The 23,756-nt window shown below is 47.3% G+C and overlaps 1 protein-coding gene across 2 annotated transcripts in view; it reads left to right on the forward strand.

Moving 5' to 3' along the window:
• Window positions 1-23,756, forward strand: part of LTBP1 (latent transforming growth factor beta binding protein 1) — a 332,339-nt gene that overhangs the window by 163,431 nt on the left and 145,152 nt on the right. For both annotated transcript variants that reach the window (XM_069954510.1, XM_069954509.1), the window contains 2 exons: window positions 14,228-14,452; window positions 14,880-15,136. In XM_069954510.1, coding sequence (XP_069810611.1) covers window positions 14,228-14,452; window positions 14,880-15,136 — 482 coding nt within the window. The remainder of the gene's footprint in view (window positions 1-14,227; window positions 14,453-14,879; window positions 15,137-23,756) is intronic.

Genomic DNA, 23,756 nt, shown 5'->3' on the forward strand with positions numbered 1-23,756 from the left:
TTCTATTATTCTTGGTTGGCCTTGGTTTTTATCTTCCAACGTTATATCATCACTACTCAGTATCCTTCTGATGGGTAACTCCTCGAATTCTGAAGCGGTGAGGCCTGCATTTCTGTACATGGTCGTCTGGGTTCTTTCCTGCCAGAGTCCCCGGTGCACTCCTAAAGATATCTTGGTAGGCCAGTGTTCCAGTCTTACTCGGAGAAAGCGGTTGCCATTGAAGTTTACTAGTTTAACAGCTTTAGAATTGGCTTTAAAAACTTAGTAGATCGGTTATAAATGTTTAAATGGTCATAGTTCATATTAGTATAGTGTGTGACTAGTATAGTGTGTGACTAGTATAGTGTGTGACTAGTATAGGGTGTGACTAGTATAGGGTGTGACTAGTATAGGGTGTGACTAGTATAGGGTGTGACTAGTATAGGGTGTGACTAGTATAGGGTGTGACTAGTATAGGGTGTGACTAGTATAGCGTGTGACTTGTATAGCGTGTGACTAGTATAGCGTGTGACTAGTATAGGGTGTGACTAGTATAGGGTGTGACTAGTATAGGGTGTGACTAGTATAGCGCGTGACTTGTATTGCGTGTGACTAGTATAGGGTGTGACTAGTATAGGGTGTGACTAGTATAGGGTGTGACTAGTATAGGGTGTGACTAGTATAGGGTGTGACTAGTATAGGGTGTGACTAGTATAGCGTGTGACTAGTATAGCGTGTGACTAGTATAGGGTGTGACTAGTATAGCGTGTGACTAGTATAGCGTGTGACTAGTATAGCGTGTGACTTGTATAGCGTGTGACTAGTATAGCGTGTGACTAGTATAGCGTGTGACTAGTATAGCGTGTGACTAGTATAGCGTGTGACTAGTATAGCGTGTGACTAGTATAGCGTGTGACTAGTATAGCGTGTGACTTGTATAGGGTGTGACTAGTATAGGGTGTGACTAGTATAGGGTGTGACTTGTATAGGGTGTGACTTGTATAGGGTGTGACTAGTATAGCGTGTGACTAGTATAGCGTGTGACTAGTATAGCGTGTGACTTGTGTAGTGTGTTAGGATGTTTTCGGCTATATCACGTAAGGCTGTGCTCTTACTTTTTTGAAGGACCAGTCTATCAGGACTATCCCCCACTGACTAGATGAGCTATTTGCCAGGAGTCTTAGCTGATTGCCACAATGGTTCCTATATTGAAGAGTTTGTCTGACAAGAAATCCCCCGTTATGAGATGTAGGAAAGAGGGCGGCAGCATAAATTGCATACTGAACGACGGCCGTCGTTTTTGTTGACACTTTTTTGCTTTAAGGGACAGTGCCATCAGAAAATGACTTATTGTATAAATAATGTTTTTATGTTGAACATATTTTTTAAGAATTTTTGTTGACATTTTGTTCTAATTTTCCATTTTTCTGTATTATAAAATAATCTTGATATCAGTTCTCATTCTCACCACTGGGGGTAAAACTAAGCTGAGACTTCCTGTTGTGTCTGTGGTGATAAGAGGAGGCTGCAGTAAAGTGATCTGTACAGCATTGCAGGGTCATGTGACACCAGTAGATAGAGGAGATATAGCAGCTCCCTGTGGGATGACCTCGTCACAGGTCACAGAGCGCGCTCAGTAATGTCTCACATTCATCTAAAGGGCACAGAGTCTGTATATTGTCCTCTATGTCCATGAGGCTGGATGTAAAGCATGTCACTAAATGCTGTTAAGAACAGCCCAGGCAAGATGGCCGCTCCCATAACAATGTACAAAAATGGAAAATGAAATTAAAATCGAAACAGATTAGAATAAAAGAGCAAGCTTTAGTATCTGACTCAGTATCTAAGAATATGGGTGACACATTCCCTTTAATTTCTTCTCCTTCTCCTGCTTGCTTTGTGATTTTGCTGAAATTCCACCAAATTTGCTGCCAGGACCATGAAAATAATGAACATGCTCAGTGTTTATAACCTGTCATTGCCACAAAAAATTGCAGCTTTTGCACATAGCTTGAGTCTATGTTCCCACTACCTATACACAACGGCCATTATTTGGCATTAAATGGCGGCCATCCACTAAGTTTCAGCAATGTGTGAGCATAGCCGTCCTGTTTTTTCAATCTACTCCTGGTTTTGGTTGCAAAATACTGACCAAAATACAGTGTGGGAACGTAGCCGAAGGCAGGTACATTCGGGGATATATATATATATATATATATATATATATATATATATATATATATATACTAGAAAATGTACCCGGCGCTGCCCGGGTATAAAGTGTCAGTGTGTATAGAGGGTCCTGTATACCTGTAGTATAGAGTTGGTGGAGTTCTTGTATATCTGAAGTATATAGTTCGGGGGTCCTTTATAGTTTGGGGTTCTGTATACCTGTAGTATAGAGTTGCTGGAGGTGCTGTGGCAGTGTTATCCAGTCACAGTATGGTGGTATTGGTCAGGTCTGGTATGGCAGTGCTATCCAGTCACAGTATGGCAGTATTGGTAAGGTCTGGTATAGCGGTGTTATCCAATCACTGTATGGCGGTATTGGTCAGGTCTGGTATGGCGGTGTTATCCAGTCACAGTGTGTCGGTATTGGTCAGGTCTGGTATGGCGGTGTTATCCAGTCACAGTATGGCGGTATTGGTCAGGTCTGGTATGGCGGTGTTATCAAGTCACAGTATGGCAGTATTGGTCAGGTCTGGTATAGCGGTGTTATCCAGTCACAGTGTGGCCGTATGGGTCAGGTCTGGTATGGCAGAGTTATCCAGTCACAGTTTGGTGGTATTGGTCAGGTCTGGTATGGCGGTGTTATCCAGTCACAGTATGGTGGTATTGGTCAGGTCTGGTATGGCAGTGTTATCCAGTCACAGTATGGCGGTACTGGTCAGGTCTGGTATAGTAGTGTTATCCAGTCACAGTATGGCGGTATTGGTCAGGTCTGGTATAGTAGTGTTATCCAGTCACAGTATGGCGGTATTGGTCAGGTCTGGTGGTTTTGGTCAGGTCTGGTGTGGCGGTGTTAAATGTGACGTCTGGAGATATTACCTACCAGTCCTGATGCTAATTGGTGAGTGAGGATGGGGCATCCTCAGGTTTAGTGCTTAGGGCAGCAGCAGCTGGTAATACTGTCCTGTATACATGTCCTGTATAGATGGAGTAGGGGGCCCTATATACATGTACTGTATAGATGGAGTAGGGGGTCCTGTATATACATGTACTGTATAGATAAAGTAGGGGGTCCTGTATACATGTACTGTATAGATGGAGTAGGAGGTCCTCTATATACATGTACTATATAGTTGGAGTAGGGGGTCCTGTATACATGTACTGTATAGATGGAGTAGGGGGTCCTGTATATACATGTACTGTATAGATGGAGAAGGGGGTCCTGTATACATGTACTGTATAGATGGAGTAGGGGGTCCTGTATGCATGTACTGTATAGATGGAGTAGGGGGTCCTGTATACATGTACTGTATAGATGGAGTAGGGGGTCCTGTATACATGTACTGTATAGATGGAGTAGGGGGTCCTGTATACATGTACTGTATAGATGGAGTAGGGGGTCCTGTATACATGTACTGTATAGATGGAGTAGGGGGTCCTGTATACATGTACTGTATAGATGGAGTAGGGGGTCCTGTATATACATGTACTGTATAGATGGAGTAGGGGGCCCTGTATACATGTACTGTATAGATGGAGTAGGGGGTCCTGTATATATATATGTACTGTATAGATGGAGTAGGGGGTCCTGTATATACATGTACTGTATAGATGTAGTAGGGGGTCCTGTATATACATGTACTGTATAGATGGAGTAGGGGGCCCTGTATATACATGTACTGTATGGATGGAGTAGGGGGTCCTGTGTATACATGTACTGTATGGATGGAGTAGGGGGCCCTGTATATACATGTACTGTATGGATGGAGTAGGGGGCCCTGTATATACATGTACTGTATAGTTGGAGTAGGGGGCCCTGTATATACATATACTGTATAGATGGAGTAGGGGGTCCTGTATATACATGTACTGTATAGTTGGAGTAGGGGGTCCTGTATACCTGTACTGTATAGATGGAGTAGGGGGTCCTGTATATACATGTACTGTATAGATGGAGTAGGGGGTCCTGTATATACATGTACTGTATAGATGGAGTAGGGGGTCCTGTATACATGTACTGTATAGATGGAGTAGGGGGTCCTGTATATACATGTACTGTATAGATGGAGTAGGGGGTCCTGTATACATGTACTGTATAGATGGAGTAGGGGGCCCTGTATATACATGTACTGTATAGATGGAGTAGGGGGTCCTGTATACATGTACTGTATAGATGGAGTAGGGGGCCCTGTATATACATGTACTGTATAGATGGAGTAGGGGGCCCTGTATATACATGTACTGTATAGATGGAGTAGGGGGTCCTGTATATACATGTACTGTATAGATGGAGTAGGGGGTCCTGTATATACATGTACTGTATAGATGGAGTAGGGGGTCCTGTATATACATGTACTGTATAGATGGAGTAGGGGGTCCTGTATACCTGTACTGTATAGATGGAGTAGGGGGTCTACCAGTTATTACTGTGGATGTTGTGAGGCAGCTTCCCTAGCAACCATTGCTCCCTGTGAAAATGAAAGCAGTAATCCTATTGGTTGCTAAGGCTCCAACTGCCGTGTCTGCTGCAGCTAATTATATCACCTGTGTTTGCAGTGAGGAGATTTTCCCATTCATCTCTATGGGGCGTCGCTCTTTCCCCTCCCCCTCCCCTCCTGTACATCTGGCGGGGACGGGACCTTCGCTATAACCTTCCCGGGCACCCAATGTATCTGTGGGCCAAATTTGGGGTCAAACGGTTCAGGCGTTTGGAAGTCTATAGAGGACAGACAGACAGACAGACAGACAGAAGGACAGACAGACAGACTTTGATTTTTATGATATATATATACATACATACACACACACACACACACACACACACTCGGGGGTGCCCGCTCTCCAATTTGCCATAGAGCACAATGTAAAGTACGTCTGGGAGCCGTACTATGAGATGAAGTGATTTTTACTGATTAACGATAAACAATTGTTATTGAGATTGTTTATTGTTATCCTGAAGTCGTTCCCCGTATTAGACAGAACGATAGTCATTAGTTACTCCGATCGTTTACTCCATCTGATCTCGGCAAAAGAAGGAACGTTGCAGAATTACAGCGAACGATTACCGATGATTTTAGGGTCAGATCTAGATGAATGAGACATAAACGAATTTTCACAGGACAATTATCATTTAATTTTGAACGTTATACCGATTTCCCGCACCATAATCGTCCAGTGTAATAGGGCCCTTACACTGTGAGCACAGGCTGTCACTGAATAGCGGCCACAGAGAACAACGTCCATAGTGTATAAAGTATAAAATATACTACGGCTATGGCTCCATACACTGCTATGCAATAAAGCACTGCTATAACAACGGCCAAATACGCACATCATAGTGAGAATTAGAGATGAGGGAATCTACAGGAGGAAGGAGGTGAAGTGTCCCATTCCTTTCGGGATCCCGCTCATCCGACTGCGGCTTTGAAGTAATAATAATAATAATATAATAATACATTTATTTGTATAGCGCCAACAGATTCCGCAGCGCTTGTCTGCTCCACTCCCTGCCGCTCCTCTCTGGGTGCTGGAGACTTCTCCCAGTTTCCCAGGACTGGACCCATCTTTTCCAGCACCTTCCCCCTATATTATATATCTCTGCTGTCTCTCTAGAGATTTCATCCGGTTATCTTTCTTGCTAGTGGAAACTTCAGGCATCTACAGATCCCCGGGTGTCCTGCACTGATAGAATAATAGGTTTATATTATATTTACTCTGTAGTTTCCTTCTACTTACACCTCCCCCTCTTTGCAGGTTCTCATTCCCCTTCTGTCTGCGCTCTCCTCTGCTCTCCGGGGATTGTTCTTCCTTCTTCTCCTCTGCTCTCCGGGGATTGTTCTTCCTTCTTCTCCTCTGCTCTCCGGGGATTGTTCTTCCTTCTTCTCCTCTGCTCTCCGGGGATTGTTCTTCCTTCTTCTCCTCTGCTCTCCGGGGATTGTTCTTCCTTCTTCTCCTCTGCTCTCCAGGGATTGTTCTTCCTTCTTCTCCTCTGCTCTCCGGGTATTGTTCTGCTCTCTTCTCCTCTGCTCTCCGGGGATTGTTCTTCCTTCTTCTCCTCTGCTCTCTGGGGATTGTTCTGCTCACTTCTCCTCTGCTCTCCGGGGATTGTTCTGCTCTATTCTCTTCTACTCTCCGGGTATTGTTCTGCTCTCTTCTCCTCTGCTCTCCGGGTATTGTTCAGCTCTCTTCTCCTCTGCTCTCCGGGGATTGTTCTTCCTTCTTCTCCTCTGCTCTCCGGGTATTGTTCTGCTCTCTTCTCCTCTGCTCTCTGGGGATTGTTCTGCTCTCTTCTCCTCTGCTCTCCGGGGACTGTTCTTCCTTCTCCTCTGCTCTCCGGGTATTGTTCTGCTCTCTTCTCCTCTGCTCTACAGGTATTGTTCTGCTCTCTTCTCCTTTGCTCTCCGGGGACTGTTCTTCCTTCTCCTCTGCTCTCCGGGTATTGTTCTGCTCTCTTCTCCTCTGCTCTACAGGTATTGTTCTGCTCTCTTCTCCTTTGCTCTCCTGGTATTGTTCTGCTCTCTTCTCCTCTGCTCTCCGGGGATTGTTCTTCCTTCTCCTCTGCTCTCCGGGGATTGTTCTTCCTTCTTCTCTGCTCTCCGGGGATTGTTCTTCCTTCTTCTCCTCTTCTTGTTCTGCTCTCTTGTTCTGCTCTCTTGTTCTGCTCTCATCTTTCCCATCTTTCCCGTTTCCATCCTACCATTAGCTGATCCCATCCTCTACCCTTTCTGTATGTCGCTGCTTTCACTAGTTTCTTACCGTAAATTCAAAAACCGCTTTTCCATCATTTTCAAACAACAAACATTTTCAAACATTTTCTAAGACACAAATTCTTATTGGAGTTTCACAAATTCTCTGTAAATTCCCTCCGGCCTAAACTGGAATCTGTATTATTAATCAGGAGTTACAGAAGCTTTTTCACTTAAATTGTTTACAAGGAATCAAACCAGACAAACTGCCTAAGGAAACTTCCGCCAACTCCATGGCTTCTCCTTAGTTGTGGGGGTTTCATCCTTTGCTATGCTACCTGCCCCCCGTCACTAATCTACCTGCCCCCGTCACTAATCTACCTGCCCCCGTCACTATGCTACCTGCCTCTGGCACTATGCTACCTGCCCCCCGTCACTAATCTACCTGCCCCCGTCACTAATCTACCTGCCCCCGTCACTATGCTACCTGCCTCTGGCACTATGCTACCTGCCTCTGGCACTATGCTACCTGCCTCCGGCACTATGCTACCTGCCCCCGGCACTATGCTACCTGCCCCCGGCTCTATGCTACCTGCCCCCGGCACTATGCTACCTTCCCCCGGCACTATGCTACCTTCCCCCGGCACTATGCTACCTGCCCCCGGCACTATGCTACCTGCCCCCGGCACTATGCTACCTTCCCCCGGCACTATGCTACCTTCCCCCGGCACTATGCTACCTTCCCCCGGCACTATGCTACCTGCCCCCGGCACTATGCTACCTGCCCCCGGCACTATGCTACCTGCCCCCGGCACTATGCTACCTTCCCCCGGCACTATGCTACCTTCCCCCGGCACTATGCTACCTTCCCCCGGCACTATGCTACCTGCCCCCCGGCACTATGCTACCTGCCCCCCGGCACTATGCTACCTGCCCCCCGGCACTATGCTACCTGCCCCCCGGCACTATGCTACCTGCCCCCCGGCACTATGCTACCTGCCCCCCGGCACTATGCTACCTGCCCCCCGGCACTATGCTACCTGCCCCCCGGCACTATGCTACCTGCCCCCCGGCACTATGCTACCTGCCCCCCGGCACTATGCTACCTGCCCCCCGGCACTATGCTACCTGCCCCCGGCACTATGCTACCTGCCCCCGGCACTATGCTATCTTCCTCGGCACTATGCCACCTCCCCCCGGCACTATGCCACCTCCCCCCGGCACTATGCCACCTGCCCCCGGCACTATGCCAACTAAGACCTTGTGTTAAAATAAATCGTGTATTTCTCCCATCAATCTGCATTTATTCTGCAACTAGAAAATGTACCCGGCGCTGCCCGGATATAAAGTGTCAGTGTGTTAATTACATTTGTTCTAAGGTGCCCAGGAGGCCAATCTAAAGGTATTGTTTCATCTGAGTTAATCAGTGGAATTAGTGTATACCTGTAGTGCATAGTTGGAGGGGTTCTGTATACCTTCAGTGTATAGTTTTTAGGGGTCTCGCATATCTGTAGTGCATAGTTGGGGGGGTCCTGTATACCTGTAGTGTGTAGTTGTGGGTAGGGGGTTGTGTACCTGTACTGTATAGTTGAGGGAGGTCCTGTATATCAGTTGTGTATAGTTGGGGGGGGCTGTATACCTGTACTGTATAGTTTGGGAAGTTCCGTATACCTGCAGTGTATAGTTCGGGAGTCCTGTATACCTGTACTATATAGTTGGTGCTGTATACCTGTAATGTATAGTTAGTGGAGGTCTTGTATACCTGTAGTTTATAGTTTGAGGGTCCTGGATACCTGTAGGGTATAGTTGGTGGAGGTCTTGTATACCAGTAGTATATAGTTCGGGGTCCTGTATACCTGTAGTATAGAGTTGGTAAAGGTGCTGTATACCTGTAGTGTATAGTTTGGGGGGTCCTGTATACCTGTAGTGTATAGTTTGGGGTCCTATATACCTGTAGTATATAGTTGGTGGCGTTCCTGTATACCTGTAGTGTATGTTTTTGGGGTACTGTATACCTGTAGTGTATAGTTTGGGGTCCTGTATACCTGTAGTATAGAGTTGGTGGGGGTGCTGTATACCTGTATTATAGAGTTGGTGGAGGTCCTGTATACCTGTAGTGTATAGTTTTGGGGTCCTGTATACCTGTAGTGTATAGTTTTGGGGTCCTGTATACCTGTAGTGTATAGTTTGGGGTCCTGTATACCTGTAGTATATAGTTGGTGGAGGTCCTGTATATCTAAAGTATATAGTTGGTTGAGGTCCTGTATACCTGTAGTGTATAGTTTTGGGGTCCTTTATACCTGTAGTGTCCTGTATACCTGCAGGGTCGTATTTACCATTAGACACCCATAGTCTGGTGCCTAGGGTAGCACCTTGCAGAGGGGCAGTACCCTCCCGTTCAGACTTGCCAGAAAATCTGGTGTCTTTTCGAGGGGGGTATGGCGGTATTGGTCAGGCCTGGTATAGCGGTGTTATCCAGTCACATTATGGCGGTATTGGTCAGGTCTGGTATGGCAGTGTTGTTCAGTCACAGTGTGTCGGTATTTGGTCAGGTCTGGTATGGCAGTGTTATCCAGTCACAGTATGGCGGTATTGGTCTGGTCTGGTTTGGCGGTTTTCTCCAGTCACAGTATGGCGGTATTGGTCAGGTCTGGTATGGCAGTGTTATCCAGTCACAGTATGGCTGTATTGGTCAGCTCTGGTATGGCAGTGTTATCCAGTCACAGTAAGGCGGTATTGGTCAGGCTTGGTGTGGCGGTGTTAAATGTGACGTCTGGAGCTATTACCTACCTATCCTGATGCTAAATGGTGAGTGAGGATTGGGCGTCATCAGGTTTAGTGCTTAGGGCAGCAGCAGCTGGTAATACTGTCCTGTATACATGTACTGTATAGATGGAGTAGAGGGCCCTGTATACATGTACTGTATAGATGTACTGTATAGATGGAGTAGGGGGTCCTGTATACATGTACTGTATAAATAGAGTAGGGGGTCCTGTATACATGTACTGTATAGATGGAGTAGGGGGGGCCTGTATACATGTACTGTATAGATGGAGTAGGGGGGCCTGTATACATGTACTGTATAGATGGAGTAGGGGGTCCTGTATACATGTACTGTATAGATGGAGTAGGGGGTCCTGTATACCTGTAGTGCCCTGTATATACATGTACTGTATAGATGGAGTAGGGGGTCCTGTATACATGTACTGTATAGATGGAGTAGGGGTCCTGTATACCTGTAGTGCCCTGTGTATACATGTACTGTATAGATGGAGTAGGGGGTCCTGTATACATGTACTGTATAGATGGAGTAGGGGGCCCTGTATACATGTACTGTATAGATGGAGTAGGGGGCCCTGTATACATGTACTGTATAGATGGAGTAGGGGGCCCTGTATACATGTACTGTATAGATGGAGTAGGGGGTCCTGTATACATGTACTGTATAGATGGAGTAGGGGGCCCTGTATACATGTGCTGTATAGATGGAGTAGGGGGTCCTGTATACATGCACTGTATAGATGGAGTAGGGGGTCCTGTATACATGCACTGTATAGATGGAGTAGGGGGTCCTGTATACATGTACTGTATAGATGGAGTAGGGGGTCCTGTATACATGTACTGTATAGATGGAGTAGGGGGTCCTGTATATACATGTACTGTATAGATGGAGTAGGGGGCCCTGTATACGTGTACTGTATAGTTGGAGTAGGGGGTGCTGTATACCTGTAGTGCCCTGTATATACATGTACTGTATAGATGGAGTAGGGGGTCCTGTATACCTGTAGTGCCCTGTATATACATGTACTGTATAGATGGAGTAGGGGGTCCTGTATACCTGTAGTGCCCTGTATATACATGTACTGTATAGATGGAGTAGGGGGTCCTGTATACCTGTAGTGCCCTGTATATACATGTACTGTATAAATGGAGTAGGGGGTCCTTTATACCTGTAGTGCCCTGTATATACATGTACTGTATAGATGGAGTAGGGGGTCCTGTATACATGTACTGTATAGATGGAGTAGGGGGTCCTGTATACATGTACTGTATAGATGGAGTAGTGCCTCCTGTATACATGTACTGTATAGATGGAGTAGGGTCTCCTGTATACATGTACTGTATAGATGGAGTAGGGGGTCCTGTATATATGTACTGTATAGATGGAGTAGGGTCTCCTGTATATATGTACTGTATAGATGGAGTAGGGGGTCCTGTATACATGTACTGTATAGATGGAGTAGGGGGTCCTGTATACATGTACTGTATAGATGGAGTAGGGGGTCCTGTATACATGTACTGTATAGATGGAGTAGGGGGTCCTGTATACATGTACTGTATAGATGGAGTAGGGGGTCCTGTATACATGTACTGTATAGATGGAGTAGGGGGTCCTGTATACATGTACTGTATAGATGGAGTAGGGGGTCCTGTATACATGTACTGTATAGATGGAGTAGGGGGTCCTGTATACATGTACTGTATAGATGGAGTAGATGGATAAATACTCTATTACATACATACATACTCTATTACATACTTTGTTTATTACATGCATAGTCTATCTCAGTCCCCAATACGTTACCTACCCGCGCCCCCGCTTGCCTCTCAGTCTCCTGGCTTCCTGGCATCCCTGGCATTCAGCCAATCGGTGTGCTGTCCTGCCGCAGTGCTGCTAGACACTGATGTATTTAATACAATAGATTACATAGTGTAACCACAGATGGGAGGGTCACAGACAGCGGAAAGATATAGAACCGCCCACCTGGCACGACAGAGCACCTCAGGGATGGAGCCATTCACAGCCCCCGAATCACTAGGTCACCAGAGAAGATGGCAGTGCAGATACAGCAGCGGAGGTCCATCGGGGTCACTGATGTCACAGGGTCACTGATGTCACTGATGTCACTGGGTCACTGATGTCCATGATGTCACAGGGTCACTGATGTCTATGATGTCACAGGTTCACTGATGTCACTGGGTCACTGATGTCCATGATGTCACAGGGTCACTGATGTCTATGATGTCACAGGGTCACTGATGTCACAGGGTCACTAATTTCACAGGGTCACTAATGTCACAGGGTCACTGATGTCACAGGGTCACTGATGTCACAGGGTCACTGATGTCCATGATGTCACAGGGTCACTGATGTCCATGATGTCACAGGGTCACTGATGTCACAGGGTCACTGATGTCCATGATGTCACAGGGTCACTGATGTCACAGGGTCACTGATGTCCATGATGTCACAGGCTCACTGATGTCACTGGGTCACTGATGTCCATGATGTCACAGGGTCACTGATGTCACTGATGTCACTGGGTCACTGATGTCCATGATGTCACAGGGTCACTGATGTCACTGATGTCACAGGGTCAGGTTTGCAGGCGCTGGTACAGCTCTAAGCTGGGTTCACACTACGTATATTTGAGGCTGTATATTTCAGGCCTCATAGCAACCAAAACCAGGAGTGAATTGAAAACACAGAAAGGATCTGTTCACACAATGTTGAAATTGAGAGGATGGCCGCCATATAACAGTAAATAACGGCCATTATTTCAATATAACAGCCGTTGTTTTAAAATAACAGCAAATATTTGCCATTAAATGTCGGCCATCCACTCAATTACATCATTGTGTGAACATAGCCTTTCTGTGTTTTCAATCCACTCCTGGTTTTGGTTGCTATGAGGATCAAACTTGAGGACCAAATACAGCCTCAAATATACGTAGTGTGAACATAGCCTAGCTAATCCGATACTCACGTCGCAGAGAGGATGTGTGTGGTAGAACATGTAACCAGCAATATATTGGATAATGGGTTTCAAGGTGTTTCCTCCTTGTGGAGGAGCTGATGGAGAGGCGGCCCCTCCGCGGCTGTGTCCGCACTGCCAGATCCTGGACAAGGGTTGTGGAGCCAGAGATTATTTATAATGGACAGATCTGCAGTCAGACATCATGTTTCTAAAGAAGACGAGAAAAGTTTGGCTTCTACCTTTTTTTGTAAATTTGTTTGCACCAGACACGATACAATGCAGAATACAGTACAATAGAATACAATGCAGAATACAGTACAATAGAATACAATGCAGAATACAGTACAATAGAATACAATGCAGAATACAGTACAATAGAATACAATGCAGAATACAGTACAATAGAATACAATGCAGAATACAGTACAATAGAATACAATGCAGAATACAATACAATAGAATACAGTGCAGAATACAGTACAGTAGAATACAGTGCAGAATACAATACAATAGAATACAATGCAGAATACAGTACAATAGATTACAATGCAGAATACAGTACAATAGAATACAATGCAGAATACAGTACAATAGAATACAGTGCAGAATACAATACAATAGAATACAATGCAGAATACAGTACAATAGAATACAATGCAGAATACAGTACAATAGAATACAATGCAGAATACAGTACAATAAAATACAGTGCAGAATACAATACAATAAAATACAGTGCAGAATACAGTACAATAAAATACAGTGCAGAATACAGTACAATAGAATACAATGCAGAATACAGTACAATAGAATACAGTGCAGAATACAATACAATAGAATACAATGCAGAATACAGTACAATAGATTACAATGCAGAATACAGTACAATAGAATACAATGCAGAATACAGTACAATAGAATACAGTGCAGAATACAATACAATAGAATACAATGCAGAATACAGTACAATAGAATACAATGCAGAATACAGTACAATAAAATACAGTGCAGAATACAATACAATAAAATACAGTGCAGAATACAGTACAATAAAATACAGTGCAGAATACAGTACAATAGAATACAATGCAGAATACAGTACAATAGAATACAATGCAGAATACAGTACAATAAAATACAGTGCAGAATACAATACAATAAAATAAAATGCAGAATACAATACAATAAAATACAATGCAGAATACAATACAATACAATGGAGAATACAATACAATAGAATACAAGAATACAATACAATAGAATACAAGAATACAATACAATAGAATACAATGCAGAATACAATACAATAGAATACAAGAATACAATACAATAAAATACAATGCAGAATACAATACAGCAGTTGTAGTTGTCCTGATGCTAGAATAAAGTTATCATTGTTCTTCTTCTTTAGCTTTTTGTGCGGGTAAATAAAGGGAACGTGTAATTTCTGGTGTCCTGGGGCGGCGTTATAGAGGGAACTGACAAGTGCTTCTATAGTGTTATGGCCGTCCTGCTGCTTATTGAGGAGTTGGTGTACTTACTTCCGGTATAATCACATAATTCCGGTTACTGCGACACATTGTGACCCATCAGGTTTATCCGATGAGTAAATTGAGGATTTTCTTTCTTTTCCAGTGATTTGTCATCTTCCCTGTATGAATGGCGGCCAATGTGCGGCCCGAGACAAATGCCAATGTCCACCGAATTTTACCGGCAAGCTGTGCCATATACCGGTGCAGAATGGAAATGGACAGAAACAGTACACGCACCAACAAAACTCAATAAAATCATCGGGATCTCATGTTATCCATTCTACCCACACGTTACCACTCACCGTAACAGGACAACAAGGCATCAAAGGTAAGGGGGGCTCCTGCTGATCTGCAGCTGCTCTTGTTGGTGGCGCTCTGAGGTGCGCCCGTTGAAGGGAGTGACTATACAGTCACAGAGTGTTTTACATTGAGGTGGGCCCCTGACTATGTTCACACTACGTTTTTTCCTGTTATCGTAAAGAAAAATTTAAACATGGCTGCTTGCTTCCAGAGACAGCACCACTCTTGTCTCCAGGTCAGGTGTGCTTTGCAGTTAGAGAGGATGTACCAGCAGGTACATCCTCTTTAATACATTCTCTTTAAGCTTCATTTACTTCAATGGAACTGAGTTACAAAATCTGCACCAAAACTGGAGACAAGCGGTGCTGTCTCTGGAAGAAAGCGGCCATGTTTATCCCCTTTAAAATATATTATAGCCATTGTTATAGTAATTGTGGTACTGCTTTTTTATCTAGTTAATTTCCCCCCCAACATGGTTAATATCCACGTGAAACATCCACCAGAAGCTTCCGTCCAGTTCCACCAAGTGTCTCGTGTCGAGAGCTCCTCGTCCACTCAGAAAAAGGACAGTCAGCTGGGACATGTGTCTTACCATGGCGTGCAGAAGCATCAGCTCCCCGGATATCCGCATCAGCAGACTGTATCCCACGTCTTTCCCGTTTCAGCAAAGACCCAACTTGGCCGATGCTTCCAAGAAACCACTAACACTCAGGTAACCTTTACTCTCTATGGACTTTTTGAGGCCGTATATGTATATAAAATATATCAGTCACAGTGGTGGTGTTGTCCTAGATTTATATAAAATAAACTCTGCAGTGCTGAACAGCTGGAGATGAACGCGTATGCTGGAGCATGCTGGAGATGAGCGCATATGCTGGAGCATGCTGGAGATGAGCGCGTATGCTGGAGCATGCTGGAGATGAGCGCGTATGCTGGAGCATGCTGAAGATGAGTGCGTATGCTGGAGATGAGCGCATATGCTGGAGCATGCTGATGATGAGCGCGTATGCTGGAGCATGCTGGAAATGAACGCGTATGCTGGAGATGAACGTGTATGCTGGAGCATGCAGGAGATGAGCGTGTATGCTGGAGCATGCAGGAGATGAACGTGTATGCTGGAGCATGCAGGAGATGAGCGTGTATGCTGGAGCATGCAGGAGATGAGCGTGTATGCTGGAGCATGCAGGAGATGAGCGTGTATGCTGGAGCATGCAGAAGATGAGTGCGTATGCTGGAGCATGCTGGAGATGAGCGCGTATGCTGGAGCATGCAGGAGATGAGTGCGTATGCTGGAGCATGCAGGAGATGAGTGCGTATGCTGGAGATGAGCGCGTATGCTGGAGCATGCAGGAGATGAGCGTGTATGCTGGAGCATGCTGGAGATGAGCGCGTATGATGGAGCATGCAGGAGATGAGTGCGTATGCTGGAGATGAGCGCGTATGCTGGAGCATGCTGGAGATGAGCGGGTATGCTGGAGCATGCTGGAGGTGAGCGCGTATGCTGGAGATGAGCGCGTATGCTGGAGATGAGCGCGTATGCTGGAGCATGCAGGAGATGAGCGCGCATGCTGGAGATGAGCGCGGATGCTGGAGATGAGCACGTATGCTGGAGCATGCTGGAGATGAGCGCCTATGCTGGAGCATGCTGGAGATGAGCGCGTATGCTGGAGCATGCTGGAGATGAGCACGTATGCTGGAGCATGCTGGAGATGAGCGCGTATGCTGGAGATGGGTGCGTATGCTGGAGCATGCTGGAGATGAGTGCATATGCTGGAGATGAGCGCGTATGCTGGAGCATGCTGGAGATGAGCGCGTATGCTGGAGCATGCTGGAGGTGAGCGCGTATGCTGGAGATGAGCGCGTATGCTGGAGATGAGCGCGTATGCTCGCGATGAGCGCACATGCTGGAGATGAGCGCGTATGCTGGAGATGAGCGCGTATGCTGGAGCATGCAGGAGATGAGCGCGTATGCTGGAGCATGCAGGAGATGAGCGCGTATGCTGGAGCATGCTGGAGATGAGCGCGTATGCTGGAGATGGGTGCGTATGCTGGAGCATGCTGGAGATGAGTGCATATGCTGGAGATGAGCGCGTATGCTGGAGCATGCTGGAGATGAGCGCGTATGCTGGAGCATGCTGGAGGTGAGCGCGTATGCTGGAGGTGAGCGCGTATGCTGGAGGTGAGCGCGTATGCTGGAGATGAGCGCGTATGCTGGAGATGAGCGCACATGCTGGAGATGAGCGCACATGCTGGAGATGAGCGCGTATGCTAGAGATGAGCGCATATGCTGGAGATGAGCACGTATGCTGAAGCATGCAGGAGATGAGCGCGTGTGCTGGAGCATGCAGGAGATGAGCGCGTATGCTGGAGCATGCTGGAGATGAGCGCGTATGCTGGAGCATGCTGGAGATGAGCACGTATGCTGGAGCATGCTGGAGATGAGCACGTATGCTGGAGCATGCTGGAGATGAGCACGTATGCTGGAGATGGGTGCACATGCTGGAGATGGGTGCGTATGCTGGAGCATGCTGGAGATAAGTGCATATGCTGGAGATGTGCGCATATGCTGGAGCATGCAGGAGATGAGTGCATATGCTGGAGATGAGCGCGTATGCTGGAGCATGCTGGAGATGAGCGCGTATGCTGGAGCATGCTGGAGGTGAGCGCGTATGCTGGAGATGAGCGCGTATGCTGGAGATGAGCGCGTATGCTGGAGATGAGCGCGTATGCTGGAGCATGCAGGAGATGAGCGCGCATGCTGGAGATGAGCGCACATGCTGGAGATGAGCGCGGATGCTGGAGATGAGCGCGGATGCTGGAGATGAGCACGTATGCTGGAGCATGCAGAAGATGAGCGCGTATGCTGGAGCATGCAGGAGATGAGCGCGTATGCTGGAGCATGCTGGAGATGAGCGCGTATGCTGGAGCATGCTGGAGATGAGCACGTATGCTGGAGCATGCTGGAGATGAGCGCGTATGCTGGAGATGGGTGCGTATGCTGGAGCATGCTGGAGATGAGTGCATATGCTGGAGATGAGCCCGTATGCTGGAGCATGCTGGAGATGAGCGCGTATGCTGGAGCATGCTGGAGGTGAGCGCGTATGCTGGAGATGAGCGCGTATGCTGGAGATGAGCGCGTATGCTGGAGATGAGCGCACATGCTGGAGATGAGTGCGTATGCTGGAGATGAGCACGTATGCTGGAGCATGCAGGAGATGAGTGCGTATGCTGGAGCATGCAGAAGATGAGCGCGTATGCTGGAGCATGCTGGAGATGAGCGCGTATGCTGGAGATGGGTGCGTATGCTGGAGCATGCTGGAGATGAGTGCATATGCTGGAGATGAGTGCATATGCTGGAGATGAGCGCGTATGCTGGAGATGAGCGCGTATGCTGGAGATGAGCGCGTATGCTGGAGATGAGCGCGTATGCTCGCGCATGCTGGAGATGAGCGCGTATGCTGGAGCATGCAGGAGATGAGCGCGTATGCTGGAGCATGCAGGAGATGAGCGCGTATGCTGGAGATTGCAGGAGATGAGCGCGTATGCTGGAGCATGCAGGAGATGAGCGCGTATGCTGGAGCATGCAGGAGATGAGCGCGTATGCTGGAGCATGCAGGAGATGAGCGCGTATGCTGGAGCATGCAGGAGATGAGCGCGTATGCTGGAGCATGCAGGAGATGAGCGCGTATGCCGGAGATGAGCGCGTATGCTGGAGCATGCAGGAGATGAGCGCGTATGCTGGAGATGAGCACGTATGCTGGAGCATGCAGGAGATGAGCGCGTATGCTGGAGCATGCAGGAGATGAGCGCGTATGCTGGAGCATGCTGGAGATGAGCGCGTATGCTGGAGATGGGTGCGTATGCTGGAGCATGCTGGAGATGAGTGCATATGCTGGAGATGAGCGCGTATGCTGGAGCATGCTGGAGATGAGCGCGTATGCTGGAGCATGCTGGAGGTGAGCGCGTATGCTGGAGATGAGCGCGTATGCTGGAGATGAGCGCGTATGCTGGAGATGAGCGCGTATGCTCGCGCATGCTGGAGATGAGCGCGTATGCTAGAGATGAGCGCGTATGCTGGAGATGAGCACGTATGCTGGAGCATGCAGGAGATGAGCGCGTGTGCTGGAGCATGCAGGAGATGAGCGCGTATGCTGGAGCATGCTGGAGATGAGCGCGTATGCTGGAGCATGCTGGAGATGAGCGCGTATGCTGGAGCATGCTGGAGATGAGCACGTATGCTGGAGCATGCTGGAGATGAGCACGTATGCTGGAGATGGGTGCGCATGCTGGAGATGGGTGCGTATGCTGGAGCATGCAGGAGATGAGTGCATATGCTGAAGATGAGCGCGTATGCTGGAGCATGCAGGAGATGAGCGCGTATGCTGGAGCATGCAGGAGATGAGCGCGTATGCTGGAGCATGCAGGAGATGAGCACGTATGCTGGAGATGGGTGCGTATGCTGGAGCATGCTGGAGATGAGCGCGTATGCTGGAGCATGCTGGAGATGAGCGCGTATGCTGGAGCATGCTGGAGGTGAGCGCGTATGCTGGAGATGAGCGCGTATGCTGGAGATGAGCGCGTATGCTCGCGATGAGCGCACATGCTGGAGATGAGCGCGTATGCTAGAGATGAGCGCGTATGCTGGAGATGAGCACGTATGCTGGAGCATGCAGGAGATGAGCGCGTATGCTGGAGCATGCAGGAGATGAGCGCGTATGCTGGAGATGGGTGCGTATGCTGGAGCATGCTGGAGATGAGTGCATATGCTGGAGGTGAGCGCGTATGCTGGAGATGAGCGCGTATGCTGGAGTTGAGCGCGTATGCTGGAGATGAGCGCGTATGCTGGAGCATGCAGGAGATGAGCGCGTGTGCTGGAGCATGCAGGAGATGAGCGCGTATGCTGGAGATGGGTGCGTATGCTGGAGCATGCTGGAGATGAGTGCATATGCTGGAGGTGAGCGCGTATGCTGGAGATGAGCGCGTATGCTGGAGTTGAGCGCGTATGCTGGAGATGAGCACGTATGCTGGAGCATGCAGGAGATGAGCGCGTGTGCTGGAGCATGCTGGAGATGAGTGCATATGCTGGAGGTGAGCGCGTATGCTGGAGATGAGCGCGTATGCTGGAGTTGAGCGCGTATGCTGGAGATGAGCACGTATGCTGGAGCATGCAGGAGATGAGCGCGTGTGCTGGAGCATGCAGGAGATGAGCGCGTATGCTGGAGATGGGTGCGTATGCTGGAGCATGCTGGAGATGAGTGCATATGCTGGAGGTGAGCGCGTATGCTGGAGATGAGCGCGTATGCTGGAGTTGAGCGCGTATGCTGGAGATGAGCACGTATGCTGGAGCATGCAGGAGATGAGCGCGTGTGCTGGAGCATGCAGGAGATGAGCGCGTGTGCTGGAGCATGCAGGAGATGAGCGCGTATGCTGGAGCATGCTGGAGATGAGCGCGTATGCTGGAGCATGCTGGAGATGAGCACGTATGCTGGAGATGGGTGCGCATGCTGGAGATGGGTGCGTATGCTGGAGCATGCTGGAGATGAGTGCATATGCTGGAGCATGCAGGAGATGAGTGCATATGCTGGAGATGAGCGCGTATGCTGGAGCATGCTGGAGATGAGCGCGTATGCTGGAGCATGCAGGAGATGTGCGCGTATGCTGGAGCATGCAGGAGATGAGCGCGTATGCTGGAGCATGCAGGAGATGAGCGCGTATGCTGGAGCATGCAGGAGATGAGCGTGTATGCTGGAGCATGCAGGAGATGAGCGCGTATGCTGGAGCATGCAGGAGATGAGCGCGTATGCTGGAGCATGCAGGAGATGAGCGCGTATGCTGGAGCATGCAGGAGATGAGCGCGTATGCTGGAGCATGCAGGAGATGAGCGCGTATGCTGGAGATGAGCGCGTATGCTGGAGCATGCTGGAGATGAGCGCGTATGCTGGAGATGAGCGCGTATGCTGGAGCATGCAGGAGATGAGCGCGTATGCTGGAGCATGCTGGAGATGAGCGCGTATGCTGGAGATGAGCGCGTATGCTGGAGATGAGCGCGTATGCTGGAGCATGCAGGAGATGAGCGCGTATGCTGGAGCATGCAGGAGATGAGCGCGTATGCTGGAGCATGCAGGAGATGAGCGCGTATGCTGGAGCATGCAGGAGATGAGCGTGTATGCTGGAGCATGCAGGAGATGAGCGCGTATGCTGGAGATGAGCGCGTATGCTGGAGCATGCTGGAGATGAGCGCGTATGCTGGAGATGAGCGCGTATGCTGGAGCATGCAGGAGATGAGCGCGTATGCTGGAGCATGCTGGAGATGAGCGCGTATGCTGGAGATGAGCGCGTATGCTGGAGATGAGCGCGTATGCTGGAGCATGCTGGAGATGAGCGCGTATGCTGGAGATGAGCGCGTATGCTGGAGCATGCTGGAGATGAGCGCGTATGCTGGAGCATGCTGGAGATGAACGCGTATGCTGGAGATGAGTGAGCATGCTGGAGTCCCAGCAGTCAGGCCATTGGCTGCCTTCATGTTTTCCAGGACCCCTAGGGCGGCATCCATCTTCTTCCGTCACCAGTATTTAAATGCTGAATGATTGGACTCCAGTATGCTCCAGCTGCGCTCATCTCTATAACAGAATCCGAGACGCACCAGAATTCCTCTTTCCTAACTCTATTCTTCCCTCGGATTTCTTTTCCTTTTGTGGCCCCACGTTTCCCAGACACGTCAGGAGATGGTCGCTGGTGGAGTCTATACGACTTCTGCCAGTTTCCTAACCTATGATGCCCAAACTCTTTCGGCAGCGCTGACACAGCGTTCTAGACAAGAATCCATTCGATGATGATTTGCTTAGGATGTGGCGTCAGATCTCCAGAGCTGAACTCTCTCTGCAGCATGGAAATAAATCAGGAATTTGGATGCTGTATAAACCTGTGTTTTTTTCTTATAGCGTTTTCCTTCTTGGACGTTAAATCTTAGGGAAACTGTTCGGTTTATATCATTTATTCTTGATACCTTCCTGGCTGAAGGCTTCCTGAAATCTCTAATGTGTTCAGCATCTGCCGCTTCTGGAAATCTTGGGAAAAACTTTTTGTTTTAGTGTCTGAGTGAAATGTGAAATCGCTCGACTGTTTTAGGGAGAGAATCTCTGTGCTATGAACAAATTTACCCTTACAGTGCTTATACGTATTACCGTCCTTACACCTCTTACACATCTTACCGTCCTTATAGTGCTTATACTTATTACCGTCCTTACAGTGCTTATACTTCTTACCGTCCTTACAGTGCTTATACCTCTTACACTTCTTACCGTCCTTATACTTCTTACACTTCTTACCGTCCTTATACTTCTTACACTTCTTACCGTCCTTATACTTCTTACACTTCTTACCGTCCTTATACTTCTTACACTTCTTACCGTCCTTATACTTCTTACACTTCTTACCGTCCTTATACTTCTTACACTTCTTACTGTCCTTACACCTCTTACACGTCCTAGCGTTCTTACAGTGCTTATACTTCTTACCGTCCTTACAGTGCTTACACGTCTACTGTTCTTACACTTCTTACATGTCTTACACTTCTTACACGTCTTATCGTTGTCCTACTTCTTACCGTCCTTACAGTCCCTATACTTCTTACACATCTTACCGTCCTTATACGCCTTACACTTCTTACACATCTTACCGTCCTTACACTTCTTACACGTTTTACCATCCTTATACATCTTACACTTTTTAAACGTCTTATCGTCCTTCTACTTCTTACCGTTCTTACAGTCCTTACATGTCTTACTGTTCTTACAGTGCTTGCACTTCTTACCGTCCTGATACGTCTTACACTTCTTACCGTCCTTATACTTCTTACCGTCCTTATACTTCTTACACATCTCACCGTCCTTATACTTCTTACACATCTCACCGTCCTTATACTTCTTACACTTCTTACCGTCCTTATACTTCTTACACATCTCACCGTCCTTATACTTCTTACACATCTCACCGTCCTTATACTTCTTACACATCTCACCGTCCTTATACTTCTTACACATCTCACCGTCCTTATACTTCTTACACTTCTTACCGTCCTTATACTTCTTACACCTCTTACCGTTCTTATACTTCTTACACCTCTTACCGTCCTTATACTTCTTACACCTCTTACCGTTCTTATACTTCTTACACTTCTTACCGTCCTTATACTTCTTACACTTCTTACCGTCCTTATACTTCTTACACCTCTTACACTCCTTACACATCTCACTGTCCTTATACTCCTTACACATCTTACCGTCCTTATACTTCTTACACATCTTACCGTTCTTATACTTCTTACACTTCTTGCCGTTCTTATACTTCTTACACCTCTTACACTCCTTACACATCTCATTGTCCTTATACTTCTTACACCTCTCACCGTCCTTACACTTCTTACACCTCTCACCGTCCTTACACTTCTTACACATCTTACCGTTCTTATACTTTTTACACATCTCACTGTCCTTATACTTCTTACACATCTTACCGTCCTTATACTTCTTACACTTCTTACCGTCCTTATACTTCTTACACATCTCACTGTCCTTATACTTCTTACACATCTTACCGTCCTTATACTTCTTACACATCTTACCGTCCTTATACTTCTTACACATCTTACCGTCCTTATACTTCTTACACCTCTTACCGTCCTTATACTTCTTGCCGTTCTTACCCTTCTTATAGCCCTCACCGTCCTTACACTTCTTACACCTATTACCGTCCTTATACTTCTTACACTTCTTACCGTCCTTATACTTCTTACACTTCTTACCGTCCTTATACTTCTTACACTTCTTACCGTCCTTATACGTCTTACACTTCTTGCCGTCCTTATACTTCTTGCCGTTCTTACCCTTCTTATAGCCCTCACCGTCCTTACACTTCTTACACCTATTACCGTCCTTATACTTCTTACACTTCTTACCGTCCTTATACTTCTTACACTTCTTACCGTCCTTATACTTCTTACACTTCTTACCGTCCTTATACGTCTTACACTTCTTGCCGTCCTTATACTTCTTACACCTCTTACCGTCCTTATACTTCTTGCCGTTCTTACCCTTCTTATAGCCCTCACCGTCCTTACACTTCTTACACCTATTACCGTCCTTATACTTCTTACACCTATTACCGTCCTTATACTTCTTACACTTCTTGCCGTCCTTATACTTCTTACACCTATTACCGTCCTTATACTTCTTACACTTCTTGCCGTCCTTATACTTCTTACACCTATTACCGTCCTTATACTTCTTGCCGTTCTTACCCTTCTTATACTTCTTACACCTCTTACACTTCTT

This window comes from Dendropsophus ebraccatus, chromosome 15, assembly GCF_027789765.1.
Source record: "Dendropsophus ebraccatus isolate aDenEbr1 chromosome 15, aDenEbr1.pat, whole genome shotgun sequence".
NCBI classification, from domain to species: Eukaryota; Metazoa; Chordata; class Amphibia; order Anura; family Hylidae; genus Dendropsophus; species Dendropsophus ebraccatus.